This window comes from Pelmatolapia mariae, linkage group LG15 (assembly GCF_036321145.2).
Source record: "Pelmatolapia mariae isolate MD_Pm_ZW linkage group LG15, Pm_UMD_F_2, whole genome shotgun sequence".
Lineage (NCBI taxonomy): Eukaryota > Metazoa > Chordata > Actinopteri > Cichliformes > Cichlidae > Pelmatolapia > Pelmatolapia mariae.
The window spans coordinates 21,881,385-21,904,489 of NC_086240.1; the positions used below are offsets into that span (position 1 = coordinate 21,881,385).

Sequence of the window (23,105 nt, forward strand, 5' to 3'; positions counted from 1 at the left end):
CCAAGTTTTTAAATTAGCCCGAGGTTACATCGAGGTGATTAGTCATATAATTGATTACTTGAGCAACAAAAAAATAATTGAGGACAAGCTGGATCAATGTTAAAAGTGCTTAAAAAATAAGGAGCTTTTCAAGAGGAAATGTTGACTATGCACCAGCTCCAGCTATACCTATTGACTCAAAATGAGCAATTTAAAGGTGTCGCCTTGATTTGTGGAAGCTTTTTATTTATTTTTTTGTATAGACTGAATTTTTACAGCCCAAGAAAGTGTTCATGTCCAAAGCAAATGGATACTGTTAGCGCTGAAGAATTCAGCCTCGGTTAAGCTCACTACATTGGTCTGTTTGCAAACAGTGACGTCGCCTCAGCTCCGTACCACTTATACCAGCACTGAGGGAGGAAATAGTCCCCACATTACGATAAGTGTCTCCACTCAGACACAGTCTGCACATCAGCGCTGGTATGAGAGGAGAAAAAGGTACCAAGTCTTTTTCTTTTCAGACTTTTGCAACATCGCCCTCTGTATATGATGTCGCTTTTTTCATCTGGCACAGTTTGCATGGTGAGGATAAATGGGCCATAAAGAAGTGCCAAAAGTTGCACTTCCTCAAATGAGCACTTGAAGATGGGTCGGGTCTTTATAGTCTCCTTTATGGAAACTTTATTGCAGTAAAACATGTTTTATAGGCTGGTTTTTGTCTCTATTGTTAATTTCCCACTTCATAGAGGTATCAAGTCTGTTAACTAGCCCTAACTAATTAGCAGACATCTGTATGTCTGTGTGAAGCAGGTTATCGTTAACCCTGTAATCCACCATCATGTCAAAATATGGACACTTCTTCTTCCAACACACCAACGTGGTGGTGGCCAAAATGCAAAACTCAAGGCTTCAGAATAGGACTTCATTAATCAGCTGGTGAAGCTGTGATGGATCAGCCACCATCCATCTTCAGTATACAGCCCATGCTCAAATACAAAATCAGTGATAAAACATTCAGACACTAATCTAGTAATCTAGGTCACACAGTCCTCTAAAAACAAAATTACTTTCAAAGAAATCAAAATCAAAGAAATTCAGTGGGATGGAGTCAGTGTTAAATGATGCTACCAGCACGCCTCATACACCACCTGCTCACAAGCACACACACCACACTGCAGGCAGCCCTCTGAGCACCACTTGTAAATCTTTCTAATTACCCCCAGCACAGTGAGTTCCTTTCTCATCACCTTATGATACAGATGTTCTAGCAGAGACACGCAGCTGCTTCTCTTTAATACTGCCACTATGCACCCCCTAAATCCACATGTGCACACACCCCACCTTTACTCCCTCTTTAGTCACAAAGAGAACAGGAGGGCAATTAAAGCTAATAGGCACACGTTACAGTCTCAACTACCTGCCAGTCAAGCAGTGATGTTTGAATTATGCTTCAGCTGGAAATGTACGGCATGACTTCAGAGATTAGCGGAACCCCCTCTTATACCTACAGTCAGGTCCATAAATATTGGGACATCGACACAATTCTAACATTTTTGGCTCTATACACAACCACAATGGATTCCAAATGAAACGAACAAGATGTGCTTTAACTGCAGACTGTCAGCTTTTATTTGAGGGTATTTACATCCAAATCAGGTGAACAGTATAGGAATTATGACAGTTTGTATATGTGCCTCACACTTCTTAAGGGACCAAAAGTAATGGGACAATTGGCTTCTCAGCTGTTCCATGGCCAGGTGTGTGTTATTCCCTCATTACCCCAATTACAATGAACAAATAAAAGGTCCAGAGTTCATTTCAAGTGTGCTGTTTGCTTTTTGAACCTGTTGCTGTCAACTGCCAGGATGAGATCCAAAGAGCTGTCACTACCAGTGAAGCAAGCCATCATTAGGCTGAAAAAAACAAAACAAACCCATCAGAGAGATTGCAAAAACATCAGGCGTGGCCAAAACAACTGTTTAGAACATTCCCAAAAAGAAGGAACGCACTGGTGAGCTCAGCAACACCAAAAAACTAGGAAGACCACGGGACACAACTGTGGTGGATGACCAAAGAATCCTTTCCCTGGTGAAGAAAACACCCTTCACAACAGTTGGCCAGATCAAGAACACTCTCCAGGAGGCAGGTGTATGTGCGTCAGAGTCAACAATCAAGAGAAGACTCCACCAGTGTGAATACAGAGGGTTCACCACAAGATGTAAAGCTTTGGTGAGCCCCAAAAACAGGCAGGCCAGATTAGAGTTTGCCAAATGACATCTGAAAAAGCCGTCGCAGTTCTGGAACAACATCCTATGGACAGATGAGACCAACATCAACTTGTACCAGAGTGATGGGAAGAGAAGAGTATGGAGAAGGAAAGGAACTGCTCATGATCCTAAGCATACCACCTCATCAGTGAAGCATTGGGGTGGAAGTGTCATGGCGTGGGCATGTATGGCTGCCAGTGGAACTGGTTCTCTTGTATTTATTGATGATGTGACTGCTGACAAAAGCAGCACAATGAATTCTGAAGTGTTTCGGGCAATATTATCTGCTCATATTCAGACAAATGCTTCAAAACTCATTGGACGGCGCTTCACAGTGCAGGTGGACAACAACCCAAAGCATACTGCAAAAGCAACCAAAGAGTTTTTGAAGGGAAAGAAGTGGACTGTTTTGCAATGGCCAAGTCAATTACCTGACCTGAATCCGATTGAGCATGTATTTCACTTGCTGAAGACAAAACTGAAGGGAAAATGCCCCAAGAACAAGCAGGAACTGAAGACTGTTGCAGTAGAGGCCTGGCAGAGCATCACCAGGGATGAAACCCGGCGTCTGGTGATGTCTATGTGTTCCAGACTTCAGGCTGTGATTGACTGTAAAGGATTTGCAACCAAGCATTAAAAAATGAATGTTTGATTTATGGTTCTTATTCTGTCCCATTACTTTTGGTCCCTCAAGAAGTGGGAGGCACATATGCAAACTGTTGTAATTCCTACACCGTTCACCTGATTTGGATGTAAATACCCTCAAATAAAAGCTGACACTCTGCAGTTAAAGCATGTCTTGTTCGTTTCATTTGGAATCCATTGTGGTGGTGTATAGAGCCAAAAATGTTAGAATTGTGTCGATGTCCCAATATTTATGGACCTGACTGTACGCCGTAACCTCCCATCTAACCTGACACGCACCTCCCAAGAAATGTAACTACATGTTCAGTCAACACAGCCACTGTGACATCATCAACCTGTTAGTGAGGATCTGTCGTAAAGCCTCAAACTGTTTTCACTCTGGTAATTTGAAACTGAATGTGACAAGCGAGGGGTGGTCAGCTAGCAGTCAGCTATGAGGTAAAGCAAACCCTCCTTTATTCTTGTTTTTGACCACAATGTGGACCATGATTTGCAAAATTATCATCATATTTTATTTAAAAAGATTCAAAATGAATGACTGAAAAAGTAGCATGTTTTCTGATGTCATGGATTACAGGAGACAAGGGTCAGTTTCTCATAGATTTCTACATAACTGTGTTCTGCCTTTTTTCTTGCATCTGAAGATTTATTTATTTATTATTTGGTCCGCTGAGATCCATAATGACATCCAAGTTACGCGCTCAGATGAAGAAGTTGATTTGCTGCTCACAAAGCGATGTACATAGCTGCTCAATATTTTCTTTTCCTGAGGGAACTCCCAATGGACGAGTTTCATTGAATGGAAAGTTGGATCCACAGGGGGCAAATAAATATTTGTTGGCCCATTTTTTTCTTGATATTTTTCTTGTTTTATGTCGAATGCGTTACCAACTCCCTGCAAGTCATCTCTCTAGTGTTTTTGTTCTTATTGCCAGTGGCATGGTATAAATGCTTTGTATAATATGATGTTTTGCAGATGAACTGAGCAATGAAATTAATAATGCCAGAGAATGCCCATTCCTGAATATAAATCACAATTAGACACAAAGTCTGACATTCATACTTTCCTACATAGTAGTAGGATAATAATCTAATTTACATTGGTAACTGTTTAACAAGAAAAAAGTAAAAAGCCATTATTACAGGTCTTTGAAAAGAGAAAGACCTTCTCTTCCTCTTCATCACCTCTGCAAACTCTTTAAACAATCATCAGATTTAAACCCAGAGTCTTGATTACCGCGGGAGCATCGAGCCACACAAGTATGTTTTCATGGTATAGAGGCTTTTAAATGCATGCTCACCAAGCAGCACTCAGTGACCCTGTGCATGCAGATAAATGTGATAAACATGTTTATATATATATTTTTAAATAACAGCTTTCCAGTAATAGTAGAAGACTTGGATTTTTAGTCTTACTGACCTCTCAAATCCACACTGTCTCATTCATTGATATCAATGGCCAGTGTAGAAACACCATTTAGTCTAACATGAATGTCTATTCTTTGACCAGTTAGCAAGCTGTTGCTACCTGTTAACCATGTAAAGTCAGTTGGAAAGAACCAGCTTTAGTTACTAGTAGATCCATAATTTCCATGGAAGATATCGACTTCCACCACTCACCAACCTGTCAGGAAATAACACACTTTTCTCTGGTGACTGGGTTACTGTTGGTTGCTAGGGGTTCTCTGGGCCTGCTTGAATGGGGCTTTAGTAATGGACATTTCTGTCCATGCTGTAGGTCTTGGTTATTATTTTGCTAATGATTTAATAATGTTAAAAGTCTCCCTTTAAACATTTTGTTTTACATTTAAATTCAACATCAGTGGGAGTCTGTGTTTACAATAATTCCTTGTTTACTGTGCTGAAGCATTAATGGAACATAAACTGAAACTTCCTGAGTTGAGTCAATAGAGCGGAGGAGCTCAGTGGCAGACGGGCGTCGCGCTGTGTTAAATAATGCTTTTGTACCTCCAATTACTTAACAGATGGGGAGGGAGAGGCTGATGGAGTGCAGAGGTGTGTGCAGGTCTTTGTGTACACAGTGTCATCTATCCTTGTCTAGATATTTATCATGTTTGATCTAACAGTCTTGTCTGAAGAATTACCCCGTCATCAGTATCTCTTGACTTTTAATAACTATTCCGGTCCACTTTGATTGTATTGTTGCGTTCATGATGATGCTCTAGCACACATGAGAACATTTGTTTTCGTCCTCATTGTTAGATTTAAAGCATCTTCAGAGAACCGTTGTTTGCTTTTATCGCTCGTATCATTGTTCTCCCCACTTTGGTTCTGTTCTCATGGAGCCATGGTTGTTAGGATGCCTGGGTCGTTGACCCAGGGTTTTGAGTTTATTATATTGTTTATCATTTCTAGTCTTTGGTTTCTTTGAGTTCTGTCTTATGGTTTATGTCTCTGTGTAATCCTTAGTTGCTATTTCCCCATGTCCAGTCAGTGTCTGTGTCTGCCCTGGTCCCACGTCTCTGTTCCCTCTGTTGTAGTGCCTGCCTGTGAGTCTGTGTCTGTAAGTTCAGTCTGTGTTATGTTTCCTGTTTTTCTTTGAAAGTCCATGTCTTATGTTAATATATCTGGTTTTGCTTTCTTTGTCTCCTCAGGCCTGATTTGACCCAGCTGTGTTTCCCTCCTGTTACTCATTCCCTGATTGCTCCCTTTGTGTATTTAAGCCCTGTGTTTCTCTGTGTCCGTGTTGTGATCTACCGTTTACTATGCTGTGTGTTCTGTCTGCTTGCCTGAGTTTCTTTGGAGTCTCAGTTTTGTTACCTTTTTTTGAGTTCAGCATTAAAGCTGTTTTGAGTTCACCTTTTGCCTCCGAGCGTCTGCACTTTGGGTCCACCATTCCTGCCTGCACACAGCCCTCACATAACAATGGTTTTTGGAGCAATGTGTTCTTAACAGTTTGGTAGAATTTGATATGAAATGATTAACTGAGATTGTGACGGGCAGAAAAGTGGCATATTTCCCATATTAGTGTTGGCAGTCCAGCCCTGGATAAACATGATGAAAGCCAGCATATTTTACAGCAACAGTATGAAACACCTTTGTCCCACTGAAAGGAGATATTAAAAGTGAAGGCTTTACTGTTAAAATTCACAGATACACTTATGAATAAGACAGTAAAGAACTCAAAACTAACAAAAAAGCACATTTAAAGGAATAACAAAACAAATAACTCACACACTGTTTAGAAACTGGGGCACAGCATTGTTCCCCTGAGAATAAAAATATGTATTCATGGCAGCAGTTCAAGTTCATGGGATTTCATTCTCTAACTACTAATACCCATTGAAAAATAAAGTAGCTCAGGAAATCACACCCTAATTTACTGTAGAACTCAGGGTAACAAATGTCCATCCATCCATCCATCCATCCATCCATCTTCTTCCGCTTTATCTGAGGCCAGGTCGCGGGGGCAGCAGCCTAAGCAGAGAAGCCCAGACCTCCCTCTCCCCAGCCACCTCCTCCAGCTTATCCGGGGGAACACCAAGGCGTTTCCAGGCCAGCCGAGAGATATAATCTCTCCAGCGTGTCCTGGGTCTGCCCCGGGGGCTCCTCCCGGTGGGACATGCCTGGAACACCTCACCCAGGAGGCGCCCAGGAGGCATCCTTGTCAGATGCCCGAGCCACCTCAGCTGGCTCCTTTCGATGTGGAGGAGCAGCGGCTCTACTCTGAGCCCCTCCCGGATGGCTGAACTTCTCACCCTATCTCTAAGGGAGAGGCCAGCCATCCTTCGGAGGAAGCTAATTTCCGCTGCTTGTATCCGCGATCTCGTTCTTTCGGTCACTACCCACAGCTCGTGGCCATAGGTGAGGGTAGGGACGTAGATCGACCGGTAAATTGAGAGCTTCGCTTTTACACTCAGCTCTCTCTTCACCATGACGGACCGGTGCAGCGTCCGCATCACTGCAGCCGCAGCACCAATCCATCTGTCGATCTCCGGCTCCCTTCTCCCATCACTCGCGAACAAGACCCCAAGATACTTGAACTCCTCCACTTGGGGCAGGAACTCATCCCCGACCCGGAGTGGGCACTCCACCCTTTTCCGGCTGAGAACCATGGCCTCAGATTTGGAGGTGCTGATCCTCATTCCCGCTGCTTCACACTCAGCTGCGAACCGTTCCAGTGCGATCTGGAGGCCTTCACCTGATGAAGCCAACAGAACCACATCATCCGCGAAAAGCAGAGATGAGATTCTGTCTATGAAAGCCCTCCACCACTTGGCTGCGCCTAGAAATCCTGTCCATAAAATTTATGAACAGAATCAGTGACAAAGGGCAGCCCTGGCGGAGCCCATCACCCACCGGGAACGAGTCCGACTTATTGCCGGCAATGCGAACCAAGCTCTTGGTAACAAATGTCCTTTTTGATTATTATTTGAAAAGTTTATTTTTTTAAGGAAAAGAAGAAGAACTAGGCAAAACAGAGAATGACAAAGCGTTCTCATATTCTCCTTTACGGCGCTGTTCACATATTATATCTGAGGTGTTTGAAAGAGAGGATAAAATGAGATTATAAAGAGAGAGACAGCAGATACGCAGACAAAAAAAAGAGGATAGATCAACTCAGACAAGATGCAAAAGTAAATAAATCTCTCCCCCAAACAAGCCCAACACTGGGAATTTTATCTCGTCTTCCGCAGTTGTGAAATCAAAGGCTGATATCTGCTGTAATTGAAAGAGTATATTAAGTTATAATGTCCCATATCATTCGATAAATGCTCTTCCAATTAGCCTTTGTTTCTTTCTTTAATTCTGCCAGCTTTCTTTCCTAATTTCCCTTCATCTCCTGCTCCAACGCCAGCCAAGATTTGGATGAGATGAAGAGTAAAATGAGTAAATTGGTGATTAAAGACTCATCTGGCCCATCACCATTGTGCTTGATTGTGCTGAAGGTTTATGGACATTAAACAAAAAACAGCCAATTACATTAAGTGAAAATGCAGATGTAGACGCAAATAGAAACAGTAGTTTGTGAATATGAAGCTATTATACAAGATTATGGCTTCTGGATATGTGAACGCAGTCCTTGGCGCAAATTGTTATAGTGCCAAGTTAAATTAGATTTTTCACAGGGAGAGGAATCATTAGTAGACAATAACGTGACAGTGTTTAATCTAATTCTGATGGAGTTAAGTGGCACTCAACTGAGAGTCTTCAGATCACATCTTGCTTCTTCATTTAAGTCACCAAACGTAATGAAATGTTTGGCACGTGAGGCCCATTTCACCTCCCAGGAATTTCAGAGTTGAGTATGTTAATGACAATGACTTGAGAAAGGTTTCAGATCTCTTTCAGTGTTTCAGGCTCCTCTGAAAATGGATTCAGCTCACTTTTTCTCCTCATCAGTCAACACAAAGTGCTCCATGATGACAAATAAACTTTTTTGTAATCTTTAAAATCAACCTTTTATTAGATGAGATGCCAAAGTTCTAAGAACAAACACCAATGAGACCAATGAGGACTAATCAGAGGAGTGGAAACACCTGGGAAACAAGGAATATCCAAAACTACAAAGAGGATAAATCGCAGTAACTGACCTTATGACTTTATCAGAGTAGCTATGCACTATTCAAAATAATCCTTTTCTATCTTATACCAGACCTCAATGCACCCCCTCAGTTCATGCACTGTATATAAAAGAAATTTAAGCTCCCTATTAACAAACAACAGAAAGTGGAATATTTCTTAAAGTTTGCGAAGCTGTGAGTCACATGTTCCAATAATGGACTCGTAAATGCAGACAGGCTGCGTTGTTTTTTTTTTGTTGTTGTTGTTTTTTTTATGCCACTGTTTGGTTGAACCTACGCGTCGTTCACCGCACCCCTGCTGGGAAAATCACTTGCTCATTTTCTCACTTTCAAAATGCGGCAGAATCGAGCTGCTTCTTGTGTCAGTGTGGAGCTCAGAAGAAAAGAGCAGCTTGGCAGGCGGTCGTGAGTAATTTCAGTTGTTGGTCATGTTTACATGAAGTCATTCAGTAGTTTACAGCACTGTTGTATTTTCAGAGCTCGGATGAATCTCGTCTCTCCCATAATGACTGAAATCTTGTTTTTGTCATACTCGTCAGTTAAATTACCTGGTTCGACAGCTTGAGTTCTCTACAGGATTTTATTAAGTTTTATTAAGTTGATTTTATTAAGTTTCTTTCATCAGTCAAAAACAAACTGTTATGGCCCAAAAGAACTAATAGATCATTGTACTGGCCTACTTTCCCCAAGTACACTGGCTGCAAAATGCAAGTAAGTTGACAAAATAAGAACCTCACACTGACTCAGCTTATTGTGGCACAGTTGGAAATCGCTGTGTATTCTTAAATGAAAACCAGTGGAGGATTTAGATGTCTCTGTGGACAATGTGACCAAAAAAGGGCTGCCTATAATGTGTAAGCTAAAGGAACAGTCCTCTCCAGTGTTTGTTGTATATGCCTGCAAAGCTGTGTTAAGAAGAAACACTAAGGCTTTTAATTTGAAAGAGTTACAGGAAGTGTTAAGTTGTGTCCTGAGCCCAAATAATTGGAAGGGCAATGGAAAATCTGTGTAAAGTTTGGCGGAGGGGGTTTATGGTCTGGGCTTGTTTTTCAGGAGTTTTGCTCTGCCCTTTAGTTCCAGTTAAAGGAACTGTTTATACTTCAGCTACCAAGAAACTTTGTACAACTTCATGCTCGCAACTTTGTGCAGCTCAGGTAGTAGAGCTGGTCACCTACTAACTGGAAGGTTGGTGGTTCAATCCCAGTCTGCATGCCAAATATCCTTGGGCAAGATACAACCCCAGGTTGCTCTCCGATGCAGCCATCGGAGTGTGAATGTGTATGTATGAATGTTAGTTAGATAGCACTAAAAAACTTAGAAAACGAATGGGTGTGGTGAATCACCAAGTTGTATAAAGCGCTTTGGTTACTCAGAGTAGAAAAGCGCTATATAAGAACCAGTCCATTTACCATTTACTATCAGTCAACATCAGCATCTGATCTCATAAATGCACTTCTAAAAGATTGGTCATTCTTAAACTTTCTGGAAAGCCTTCCCAGAAGAGTTGGAGCTGTCATAGCTGCAAATGGTTAAGAACATTAAGAATGGGATTTTAGTCAAGTTCATATGTGTGGGAAAGCTGAGCGAATACTTTTGGCACTGGTGTGCTGCTTGTTGTTCAAATAAAGAATTTGGCAATCTAACATTTATTTCTGATCTATTTTAAGAGGGGTCACAGCTTACTACTGCCTTAACAGTATCATGCAGTGAATTTACCTGAGGAAACAAGTAAATTTACTTAAAGAGGACCTAATATGCTCCTTTCCACCTCTGTTTTTTTCCTGAACTCTGCGAAAGTGGCTTTGTGCGATTCCCACTTCAAAATAACCCCTATTAATCTTATAGTGCTGCAACCTTTCGAAATAAACAGCTTCTCTCCCTTTAAGCCAACTTTTGTCTGCAAACAGAAGGTTTAAACAGTTTGTGAGAAATACCAAACCGGCCTCTGATACAAGATGGTGCAAGTCTTCTGTTTTTGAGATAAATAGTCTCTGTTGCTTTTTGAGAAAATACAGTAAATACAACAGACTTATGTCAAAACGTATATTCAGTTTTTGATAAAAGCTGTAATTCGGCTCTATAAGCTTCTTAAGGATGTGAAATTATGGACACATTGAAAAGGGTTTTGACAATTGAATCAAGACACATAAGCCAGATTATTTAAAGTCCTGCGTAAATTTAGGACTTAAGATAAAATGCTGTTCAGTATATTCATTAAGAGGCTTTGTTGCTATCTGCGTTGTGTGCATTGATGGATGATTGCTTCATCATGGTAAAGCCATTTTTGTTCATTCAGCTGTGTTCAGCATTCACCTATTCATCTGGAAAGTTTCACCCTAATGGTGGATTTAAAAAATATTCCCAAGGTGTTAAACATGTTCGAAATAACCAACTTTAAAAAATTCTAAAGTTTAGTTTACAAAATATTCTACCATACAGATAAGCTTTAAAATCAACATTACAAGCCTTATAGCTAAACCTTTATGTCCTTCATCTCTTCAGTGCTGATTTTTATTGTTTCTCTTTTCACAGGAACGCGAGCTGTTGGGCCGGATCTCCGAGTTGCAGGAGGAGGTGACGAGGAGGAAGAACCACATCGCTCAGCTGGACCACCAAATCCACACGCTCAACGAGAACATCAGCACCCTGACTAAAGAGCTGGAGCTGAAGGGCAAGGAGGTGCTGAAGATCCGCAGTGAAGCCAATCAGCAGATCCGGTATGACTCAGTGTTCATTGTGTAGCACTGAAGTGAAAACCTGCGGTCAAACTTTACTTCACAGGAAGGAAAAACACGTTTTCTCAACACGTTCACAGCAAATTGGTTTCGTCTACCGCTCCAGAGTCTAACTAAACATTGTTTTCTTTTTGTCAACATTAAGTTACTGTTTGCTGCATTTACATTAGACTGCTTAATCCTCTTTACCTTTGTGACTGATCTCCTCTGAATATGCCTCTTTTTCTTTTGTCATATCATGTTTCTGTGTGGCTGAAGAATGAATCGTTAAACTTGCACTTCGAACAGTTCTCACACACATGCACGTCCAAATCTCTCAAAAACACAGAAAAGAAAAAAACAAAACTGCATCTTCACAGTGAAGCTTATCCTTTACTGTAACCTAGCAACCAAACTGCTGAATATTTTTCCTCGGGAATTCAGAGCGATGGTTGTTTGAGTGCCTTATTTTTCTTTCTTTTTGTGTCCGTTTTTGGCAGTAAGCAGTTACAGTGCATGGTTCAGATTCCATTTAGAATTTTCTGTTGAATCAATTTTGAGTTTGACTTTTAAAAATGAGGAATTTAGGTTTTGGTTGAAGCACAATCTGCAGAGCTGAGCGTGAAAGCAAAGCTGGCATGTGTTCACAATATTCATAATCAGTCTTAGAAGCTTGACATTTATGTTATGTGGGGTGGCATTTATTCATATTGTGGTTTTCTAGTCTTTCTTAGTACTCAAACCACTTCAGGCACATTCATTAATACACCCACATATAACATACCTCAGACGCACAGACCTAGAGACCAGTCGAGTGTTTGCTGGATGTTGTAATGTGAAATCAATCACAAAGACAGTTCTGCTTCAAAAACCTCCTTGCAGTTGATTTGGTCATTAGCTGTCTGCTGTGGTTACTGGTGGTTAGCATGGATGCCAACTACTAGCAGAAAGTTAGGTTCACCTTCGAAGAAAAACTTAGACCTTTCCACTGCAACTGACATGTTTCAAAATTTCGCTTAACAAGTGTTTGCAGATGAGTTGAAATCATTCATGAAACTCTGGTAGTGACTAGTGCAATCACAAGAAGGATTTTGGTCCAGCACAGTATACCTCTTTGTGACATGATCAACAAGTCTATGCTTTCCTATCGACTTGTGGTTGGCAGCTGGTCTCTAGGCGTGTGTGGCTCGATCCTGACCTAACATCTTTGGTTTTGCTCTGTGACAGAAAGTTAGAACACACAGGAAACCCTCCAATTACAGGGAGAACATGCTGGACAGAGAAATGTCCAGGTTAGACCTTACCCGCCATCCTGCCCTTTAATGTTTTCTGTTATGATGTGTTTTCACATTCTACGCATTTCGTAATGCATACATCTTTTGGTTAAATCTGCTTTATTTGAGGGCAATACCAGTTTTTGTGTTATTCAAGTCTGGGAAAAGCCAAGCTAGCTGTTTCTCCTTGCTTCATGCTAATCTGAACTAACTGCAATTTTCAACTTCATAAGTAAGCAATAGAATGTCCTAATATTCATATTAAAGAAGTAAATAAGCATATTTCCTAAAATGCTGATCTAGACTTTTAGCTCAGAGCAGTAAACAGCAACATTAAACAGTTTGTGTCTTGGGGAAAAAACTACAGACGTCACATCTTATTTCTTTAATCCATGCAAAAAAAAAACATCTGAAATGATGCTGAACGTGGCATTTAAAGCAAAAAAAAAAAGAAAAGCTGCCTTCCCGAAAATGTCACACTATTCCTTTAAAAACATTAGCACCACACTGTCAGTGACATTTCAGGATAGCTTTGGCGTGTACTCGCTGTCGCCTAGAACACACAAAAGCGCCCGCAGTGGGCCTGTCATCGGCACATGTGTCTGAATTTGAATTCTCTTATTATATTTGGATGACGATAGTTTCTGCAATCCCTCTCTGTCCGAGCCTGAGTGATGAAAATACACCAAAAGATGAAAGGGAGGAAAGAAAAGCCCAAAAGAAGCAAATCCGTCTCTTTAGTCTGCCTCTGTCTCTCGACCAGTGTCAGGAGCCCATTGATTAGAAGACATGAAGATTATTTTGGGTAATGCAAAATGTGGGCTATAATCGTGTTGTCCCTGCAGCATGGCATGAATTTTTAAAGTGCTATATGAGTAATGTGGTCCGGCTACTCATTAGCATCCATCACACTGTATTTTTAAGTGCGCCCGTGGTGCATTATTATTATCTGTTAATTTGTGTGCCGCTTGCCTTTATATATGCACGTCATCGCTCTCTGCTGTCAGACCCATGCGCAGCACATTTCTTCTCCTGTTACGTAACGCCCCGTCTGAATCCTGGTCACGGGGATAAAAATAGACTGATAAATAAATAAAGAGGAAGCAGAGAGCGGGAGATAAGACGTGCGCCCCTCAGGGAGAGTTGGCCCAGTCAGAATGAGAGGCAGACGGGCATCCATGTTTCTCCCTCCATCGTCCTCCTCGCTTTCATCAACTCGTTTTGTTTTGTTTTTTTATTCCCCTCATTTCATTATCATCTTTTATCATCCTGCCCCTTGTCCAGGTCTTCAAATATTGCTGTGCACATGTTTTGCAGTATTTTTATTAAATATTCATACATGTCAGTTTCATTATGATTTTAAATTAATTATGTGTTTGTCATGAAATTATGTTCTAGGAATTCATTCCGTGCATCCGTCTCTGGATTTTCTTATCTCACTAACATTTCCAGCGTGGAACAATCCATTATGTTTTGCCCGTCCTGGGAGAAAAATATAAAGCGAGAGAGAGCGTCTGCAGGACCTGATTAAGTCTTAAAGTGCAACCTCACATATTAAAGAGTAAAAATAAATCTATTACCTCCGAGTTACAGCATACAGCACTTTATCCCAGAGCTTAAATTGTGATCAAGCAAAGTGAAACATGATGTGATGTGACACATGGGATATACTTAATATTTTTGTTAATTAAAAGTGAACAGTGTGATATAATGCAATTGTTTTTTTCGGTCATTATCATGATTTTTTTAATTGGTAACAGCTCTGAGGTGCTGTAGGGGCGCACCGATCTGATATTTGGGTTGGGTTTGAGTCAAAAAGCTGAATAACGTTAGACGGAGCTAAAATATTGCAAGTAACTCTGTGTTTTTCATCACCGTTGGTGAGACTAAGCATCTATAATACCATTTAAAAAGTATCTGTACTCTACCCTTCTTGGCACGCTTTCATCCTTCAGATCATCAAAGAAAATCTCTGTTTGCTCGGGTTATCTTTGTCTAATATTAAGACTTGTTTGATGATCTGAGACATGTAAGTGTGACAAATATGCCAAAAAAAACCCTACAAAAACAGGAAGAGACAGTTACTTCCTCAATGTGCTGTATCCCTGCAGACCAGAAACCAGAACAGTGTATGAGTTTAACACCTGCCACCCAGTCAGCATTGACAGAGTCCTCCTATTCCTCCTATTTAGGTCATGGTTATTTGATGTCTATGGTGATGGTGGGCCAGTGGTTAGCACTCTCGAGCCACAGCATCTCTGGCACATCCCACCCGGACACTAAACATAGCCAGTGCAAACCCAAGTTATCAATACTGAGAGACAAGAAAACCACAAGTGCACTTATCTACATCCTATGTCTGCCAGCAAACAGCTAAACTTGTCTTGAACCTCTACTGTGGCAATAGGATCATAAGAGCCAACATGGTTGGCTCGTATGATTCAAAGGTCGACTGTTGATTCACTCTTTGCTGTTTCTACTACTGGCAAATTTTTTATACACCAGAAAATACTCTCTATTAAAATCCAATCCAAGGAACACAACTGATAGTGGGAATTAAGTTAAGGCAAAATAATTTCAGAAGTTACCAGAAAGTCCTGCAAAGCTGAAACAGCTCCAGCTGCTCCTTAATGGCATCAGCAAGATTGTCCTTCATTTCTGATTGTCTGTAGCTTCGGGAGAATCCCGGCTGATGGGTTTTATATTTTAAATAGTACAAATGCAGATTTGGCTCCGTTCACATCGCCCGGTGCAAATTTGTGTCAGTTTGTCTCATTGCATAGACTCTGTGTGTAAGAAGGCAGTGTGAAAACTTCATCTCACATTTGGTGTGATGGCAGTATTTTAGTGAGTTGGACACTGCATGCAAAAAAATCTTAAATGCTATTTCAAATTGTCGGCTGACTCTTCTTCTCGTTCCTCAGGGCTCATGAGCAGGAGCTGACAAAGAGACACGAGCGGGAGCTTGCCGAGCTGAGCGCCGTCCACAGCAGGGAGACGCAGAACATGCTGTCAGATTTCAACAAAGCCCAGGAACTGCTCAAAGACAAGATCTCCGCCCTTCAGATACTGTATGTACACATTTTAAAAACTATATGCCTTTAAACAGCTGTACAGCTGCAGACGAGTAACATTTAACAGATTCTGAGTGCAGGTCAGCCTATTCATCGTAGATGATGTCATTCCGTGTTGCCAGGGTCAAGTGCGAGCATTAAGGTATATCCCACTATATCCTAATAAACAGACTGGGTGTCTCTGGGGAAAATAACAGTAGAGGCAACAGTCAGATCTCTTCTACAGATTTAACTTTGTTTTTTTAGACAAATGCTCTTTTTTCACATTTGGGGAGTCTTTAAAAAAAATGTGGGTTTCCTGTTTGTTCATGCAGTGCAGTCACTACTTCATAATGAGACACTTAAAGCATAGACTTCCTTTATTCCTTTTTGGCCAGATGGAATGGAGTATAAAGTGCAAGACAACGAGTTATTTTCTTCCCAGCCAATCACATTGTGCGTGTCATAAATTTTAAATCACTGCGCTGAGCACAACAGTGCGTAACGAAACTGCCTAGCCGTAAGCGGCGGCACCATGAGAGATTTACTGCAAGCTTCAAGCAATGGGTGCACCTGCAATATTTACCTGTGCTGCAGTCATCTGGAAATAATGTATTCAGTCTCCAAAACACAAACAGATCGCAAAAAGAAATGATAATCCACGAATCAAAGGCTGACAAAATAGAAACACAAACGCCAGCACAGTATAGCGCTCCGGATTACACGTGTAGAAGCTGTAATGTGCCTTTATCCACACTCTCACATCTGTATATGGAATCAATTTAATTAAGGAACAACGCCCAGACCTGCCTTGGAAGTATGAGACAGCTGATTCTAAATTAATGAAACTGTCATATAGCAATGGATCTGTGCTGCCTGCAACGTCAGCACGTCTTCTTCACACAGACAGTAAATGTAAAGTCTGCTCTCTTCATCTAAACATCACTGTACGTGAGCTGTTCAGTCCAAAAATAGAAACCTTCTATATATATCCAGTGTCACCGGTATCCTACCTGGAGTTTAAGGCTGAAGTCCAACTACACAAACAAACTTTTACAAAAAAATCATGACATGTCAACTCCATCAAATGTACTATTTCAAACATCCAAAAAAACACTTCCAAACTGTAAATCACGAATATATTGAATCCTTTACGTATACTCAGCATGGCTTGTGTGTTGCTAGTGCCCCTGATGTTGTAAAGCAGGGTCAAACTGATGTAGATAAAGCCTTAAAGGGCTACATCACAGAAAACAGAATGAAAACATGCAGAGTGCTAAATTATAATTAAATTCCATCAATTTAGTAGGCATGAAAGATTATTGTACAAAAAAGAAATAAATAGGGGTTTTTTTAATCATGAACTTTCTGTTTGAAAGTTAACTCTTAACAGCTTACCTACTGACCAATTTTCTTCAATGTAACTGTCATGAAAATAGACTTAAGACAGACTCTTTTTCTTATATGTTTGTCTTCTAAGAGAAACCTGTTGTACAGACCTACAATGCCAATCTAATACACATGAGCACTGAAGAGTGCCTCACTTGTTACCTTAAAGCTTGCAAAAAAAATGCCACTGTTAGCTAAGTAGTTAGCATTGGCAGTGGTGACTTATTCTACTGTTAAAGGCTCTTTGATAGCCCCTCACTTTCTGCTGCTTTGATATGATGGTGACATTTGAGGGCAAGAAATGGATGTTTCACACTATATTTTATGAACATAAAGAGTACATCATCTGGGTCTTGAAGTGCCACCCATGTGGACCTACATATGCACTTAGCCAGTCCAATCAATGTGAAATCTATTCATGAAAAGCTCCAGGCCGTGTCTCAGATCCTGGTCTTCCATGCTAACATTGGCTGTTTTAATTCACCAGCTAAACTTTGACACGATACCATCCACGGCAAATCAGATCTAGACCTGTTCACCTTGACTCAATCAAGTGGTGTTTTGACTCTCCTTTTTCAGTGGTTTTGGAGTCAAAAGTGACCATATTTGCACCTTTAAATGTTAAAGAGACTGGTATATATTTAGGTATTCTGCTTAAATTGAGCACTCAAAACACAGCTACTTAGTGCTAAGTAAGAGACAAGCTATCGTAGACCATATTATTTCTCAGACACTATTAATTGTATGAAAAATGTTCCAAAAGGCTCCAACACCACAAACAGTCAAAAGGTTAAGATCAGTGAGCTTAATGAGTACCCCCCACCCCCATAGGACTTTTAACACGCGAGTCTATGGGAATTAACTCCAGTGGAGGAAGTCCTTTAAACCTGACATGAGCAAATTAACCCAAAAGCAATTTTAGTCCTACAGTGAATCATTCCTGTAATAAAATACAACTTGTAATCATTTCTAATCTATAAATTATATTGTATGGTGAGTGTCAAGGATTATCATCACACTGCTGCAGCTTTTCTGTTCTCCAATGTGAAACTAAAGAACTTCAGAGGGTGATTCACCACCAGATTCAACCCTGACAAACTGCAACTTTATCCAATTGAAGTCTCATAACATGAGGCATTCAGCTGAACTCTCTATACACTGAATAAAGTTGAGAATTCAAGCATGGTGATAAAACAAAAAGAGAAATATAAATTATTGCCTCCTTTAAAGCATACATCTCTCTGAGTCCTTAAGTATGCTGTAAGTTAGAATTCACTCAGTCGAAGAACTCTGAGCACAGATCAGAGTTGATGTATAGATGTGGATCAAAGACATTTAGACCGCCAAGAATTGATGAAAGGGGTTAAAGGACCTCATTAGTGGCAGGAAATGTGTGCGTGTGGTTTTTTTTTATTACTGCAGATGAAGAGGGAGAGTTGTATTACTGATGACATGCAGTGAAGATACTGTAGGCAAGAGAGGTCAAGTGAGATGTTGGGTAAAATGTAAGTGATGAATGTATGTATAGGAGGAACATAAAAAAGGAGGCTGAGGGGATGTGAGGAAGATAGATAACCGAGAGTGAGATGTGACATAAAAGCTAAAAGAGAAAACTGGAGAAGATGTTTAGAAGAGTGGGTGTAGAAATAAGGTGAATTTTAAGGTAATCTCCCTGTTGGTGGGCGATCCGTGACGTCAAAGCATGAAGGAAAGAGACGAAACCGAATCTGTGAAGAGAAATCAACACTGATAAAAAACAGAGGGAGATGAAAAATGAAAATTCATACGGAGACATGGTGTGTGTGTGTGTGTGTGTGTGTGTGTGTGTGTGTGTGTGTGTGTGTGTGTGTGTGTGTGTGTGTCCGTCCAGAGACCATCAGGAAACATGTAGCGAGCTAGCTCTACCCTTTAGAGTTGACCTCCTTTTACTCAGATTCTGCTGAGAGCACAGCGCCACCTGCTGGGTCACAGATGAACAGTGTGAATTCACCCGAATCACCCTGAATGGGCAGTTCTTGCATCCACCCTTCAACATTATCTTACATAACACACTGCACCCTTTTCCTTTAATCCAACAGTATCTGAACGCATGTGAAGCGTTACAGCAGCTGTCTGACATTTACTTATCTCTTTTGTTACAGCGCAAGTCTGAATGCATGATGTCACATTGACAGATAGGCACATACAAGATTGTGACAGTGTGCGTGTCTGTTGTGTATCTTTTTTAAATCAGTAAAAGAAATGATTGCTTTGACCTGCACAGCAACAACATGAGGAAAATAAGGTTGGCATTTCAGGCTCTTTCACAGACCCCCTTTGTGCCTTCAGAATTGCCTCAGTGCTTCATGGCATAGATCCAGCAGGAAGCTGAAAACAGTCCTGAGAGATCTGAGTCCATATTGACATGATGGGATTGTACAGTTGCTGCTGATTTGTCTGCTGAAGAAATCAGGGGAAAAAAACAGTTTGAGATGATTTGTGACATGGTGTGTTATCCTGTTGGAAGCAGGCATCAGAAGATGGGTACACTATGGTTATAGTGGGATGACCAAATATTCCCGTTAGGCTGTGAAATTTAAATGATGTTCACTTGGTATTCATTGATACAAGGCAACCAGGATCCATGCTTTCATATTGTTTATGCCATCCAAATGTTGTAGCAGAAATCGAGACTCAACAGACCAGGCAAGCTTTTTCCAATCTTCGAATCTTCAGGTTTGGTGAGTCTGTAGCCTCAGTTTTCTGTTCTTAGCTGACAGGAGTGCCACCCAGTCTGGTTGTAACGATTGGTTGTTTGAGTTACTTTTACCTTCCTATCAAGCTAGAAGCATTCTGCTCATGGTCTTCTGACCTCTGACATCAACAAGGCATCTTCATCCAAAGAGCTGCCGCTCACTGGATATTTTGTCTTTTTCAGACCATTCACTGCAAACCCTAGAGATGGTTGTATGGGAAAATCCCAGCAGATCAGCGCTTTCTGAAATGCCAACAACCATGCCACAAACCCAAATCACCTTCCTTCGTCATTATGATGCTCAGTTTGAACTTTAGGTTGAATTGACAATGTGTACATGCCTAAATGCATTGAGTTGCTGCCATGTGATTGGCTGATTTGACGTTTTTGTTAACAAGCAATTGAACAGGTGTGCAGGTGTAACAAAGTGGCCAGCGAGTGTACAACAATTCTGAAAATCAAGCTTTTCCCACATTTTTTGGGGTCAATATTGAGATCACAATTATTTAACAATATAATTCCAAAACTTTAGGGGGGAAAGTGCATTTATTCGAAAAAACGTGTCTTATGAATTAAGTGTTTCCATGAACTAAACCTGCCACAGTCTCATGTGGCAAAAATTAAAGCAAGGAGAAGTTAAGATCTTCTTAGTTTCTCTTTTATTTAAGATTAAATGATAGTTAAAAAAAACTTAAAAATGATGCCACAAAAGTGTTTTAGAAAATAATCCCATCTCAAGGCTTGACTTTAGTTGCATCACATTTCAGTGTCAGTTTTTTTGTGGTTTCTGCCTGTGGGGCACAAGGTTTGTAGTCCATGCAGGAAATTTAGTTTACAGATGTATTCTAGGCTGTTTTTTTTTTTTTTTGGTTTGTTTTTTGTTTTTTGTTATTATGGTAAGAATTTTACTTTACAGGAAAACTTCCTGATTTGCTGTCTTCACTCGAGTCCCTAAAGATGCATTTCTAGGGCTTTCCTCTGAGATGATCCACTTTCTGTCATCTAATTAAGTACAGCATAGATTTATCTTAACAAGCCGTGTCCCTTCCTAATTAATCACTATGATGACGACAGCTTTACCCTCCCTCTAAATATCCCCTGAAACTGCTGCACTGTTTAGTTTTCATGAATATTTCAGTTTTTTGCCCTCTGCCTGTGCGCCTTGTTGCTCAGTCCTCTGAGAGTTTAAAAGCTCGCCTGTGGGTTTTTTGTTTTTGTGAAGTTTTGGTTTTTCAGTTTGTAGTCATGTCTGCAGTCGTATTAGCAGCTTTCCAGCTGAGGTCGTACATCATGACTGGAAAAATTCACAAAGGGAGGGGACTCAATTCCAGGACACCGGGAAGAAGAGTAAAATCTAGATCTTTAGTCCAAAACTTAGGTCCAAAGTAGTAGTATTGCAAAGACTATGTAAAGTTACAGAGTGTTATCTGCTGAGATGCATAATGTGTAAAAGTTGCCAACACTCTGCTGACTCAAACACTGCAGCGCTCCGAACCTTCTCTGGAATTAACATCAGCACAAACACTGTATGCCAGGAGCTTCATGGCATGGTTTCCATGGATGAGCAGATCCTGTAGTTGTAATATGTAAGTGGCCTTGCACTTTTTTCCACATACTGTATATACTGGGGACTGACTTGTTAAATAACCACAGGTGGTGTATTTAAAAAAAAAAAAAAAAAAAAAAAAAGATAAAAATGAGACCAAAAGAATCCAGAACTATGATAGTGGCACCATAAGCATAATTACTGTCTAACACTTGGACACCAGTTCTCAAATTAACACATATTAAACTGTATGTAAATATCACAGAGGTTTTGCTTTCTGCAATATTAGCAATGCAATATTGAAAAAGACTCCAAGGATCCTGCAGAAAACCCCCTGCAAGTCTCAAAACACCAATTTCTTCTCAAAGAGAAAACAAATTTTGTTGCTGCACGACCAAACAAATCAAACTGCTCTTTTAAAGATCAAGCTGTCTCTGGCTGCTGTAGATAAAACTCTGCCTCCTATAAAGTCTTTATAGAGAAAATATCAAGCATACAGTATGAAAGCTGCTTAATGTGACCTTTTGGATCTTCCTTTCATTTCTCTTTTAGCCTTCTTTTCTATTTTTAATGTTTTCTTTGATGAGTGCTTCTTTATATCTCCATATTCTATCATAAATGCACAGTGGGTTTTCGAAATGACTTTACAGTTTCTCGTTCATTTTTCTCATGACATTTTTGTATTTGTATGTTTTGGTGTATATTATTGTACTTACAAAGTTTAAACCAACTAGGGAAAAATGTTCACTTAATGAGTAGTTTGTGTCTGCAACCACACAGCTGAAACTATTCAGAGTTAACACTGTGCACATGGACCAGTGCAACAACATGAGTGGGTCATGCATTTGTTCGTTCAGCTGCTGATGTGGTGTGAGTAGCATGAATGTGGTGTGTCAACAGCAGCTATGAGAGAAAGGGTCAAGACATGATAAGAAGGTGGCAAAGATAACAGAAACCCTCCTGACCATCTCTCATTTCTGTTTTTGGGACATTTGAAATCCTAAAACCTCAGACTCTTGCTGAGAGATTCTAAGTCATCATCTTATCACAGACTTCACCTTCACCAAGACGATGAAGCACCTCCAGAAAATCCACATGAACACTGTGTTGCAGGTTTGCTGCTGACATATTGGAGCAGTCGTGGCTGTCCAGCGTCTCTTATCAGCTTAACCATGCACCGGATTTTCTCGCTGCAGGTTGTCATGATGTTTTGTGTGTGTGTGTGTGTGTGTGTGTGTGTGTGTGTGTGTGTGTGTGTGTGTGTGTGTGTGTGTGTGTGTGTGTGTGTGTGTGTGTGTGTGTGTGTGTGTGTTTGTAAGCCTGAGAAATGGCAGGTGTGTTTGTCCGTAAGCTGGAAACCGTCTGTCCGTGTGATCTGAAACAAATCTGAAAATGAGATAAATGCCACTGGTGACACAGCACTCCCTTGCTTTTCCTGTGGGTGTGACTGAGGGTCCTTCTGCTCAGCGAAGGGTTGCTGATGCTGTGGCACTCAGGCGCAAAATAGCTGGTCACTAAACACTTGGCCTCAGTGTGCTCCTGCTCAGAGGAAGAGCTGTTTTAGCACCAGCTCAGTCAGCTTGAACAAAGATTTATATATACATACAAATATATATATATAAATATTTTATCAGTTATTAACAGTAAAAAAGGATCCAACTTGAATTTTTCTTAAATAAAGATTAGCACAATAACATCAGCTATATTTTGCCTAACAAAAGAAGAAAAAAAAAAAGGCAAGCACAGACGTGACCCTGTGAGGCCCACATATCTCTAAAGAAGGTTTTAATTAGCTAAGACAGACAAGCATACACCCCGTTTTTACACCCAAAGATTCTAATACAACAGCCCATTCTCACTCCCGAGGTGTAACATAATGACGATTTGTCAATTCCCGAGGCATTCCTGAGGAACGCGAAAGGTGAACTTCCGCGTTCTTATGCTACGCACCAGGTTAT

At 40.6% G+C, this 23,105-nt stretch overlaps 1 protein-coding gene across 2 annotated transcripts in view; it reads left to right on the top strand.

Annotated features, from left to right (window-relative positions):
* The window catches only part of fam184ab (family with sequence similarity 184 member Ab), a 196,148-nt gene that overhangs the window by 154,616 nt on the left and 18,427 nt on the right, over positions 1-23,105 (top strand). For both annotated transcript variants that reach the window (XM_063494619.1, XM_063494620.1), the window contains exons 17-18: positions 10,970-11,154; positions 15,350-15,496. In XM_063494619.1, coding sequence (XP_063350689.1) covers positions 10,970-11,154; positions 15,350-15,496 — 332 coding nt within the window. The remainder of the gene's footprint in view (positions 1-10,969; positions 11,155-15,349; positions 15,497-23,105) is intronic.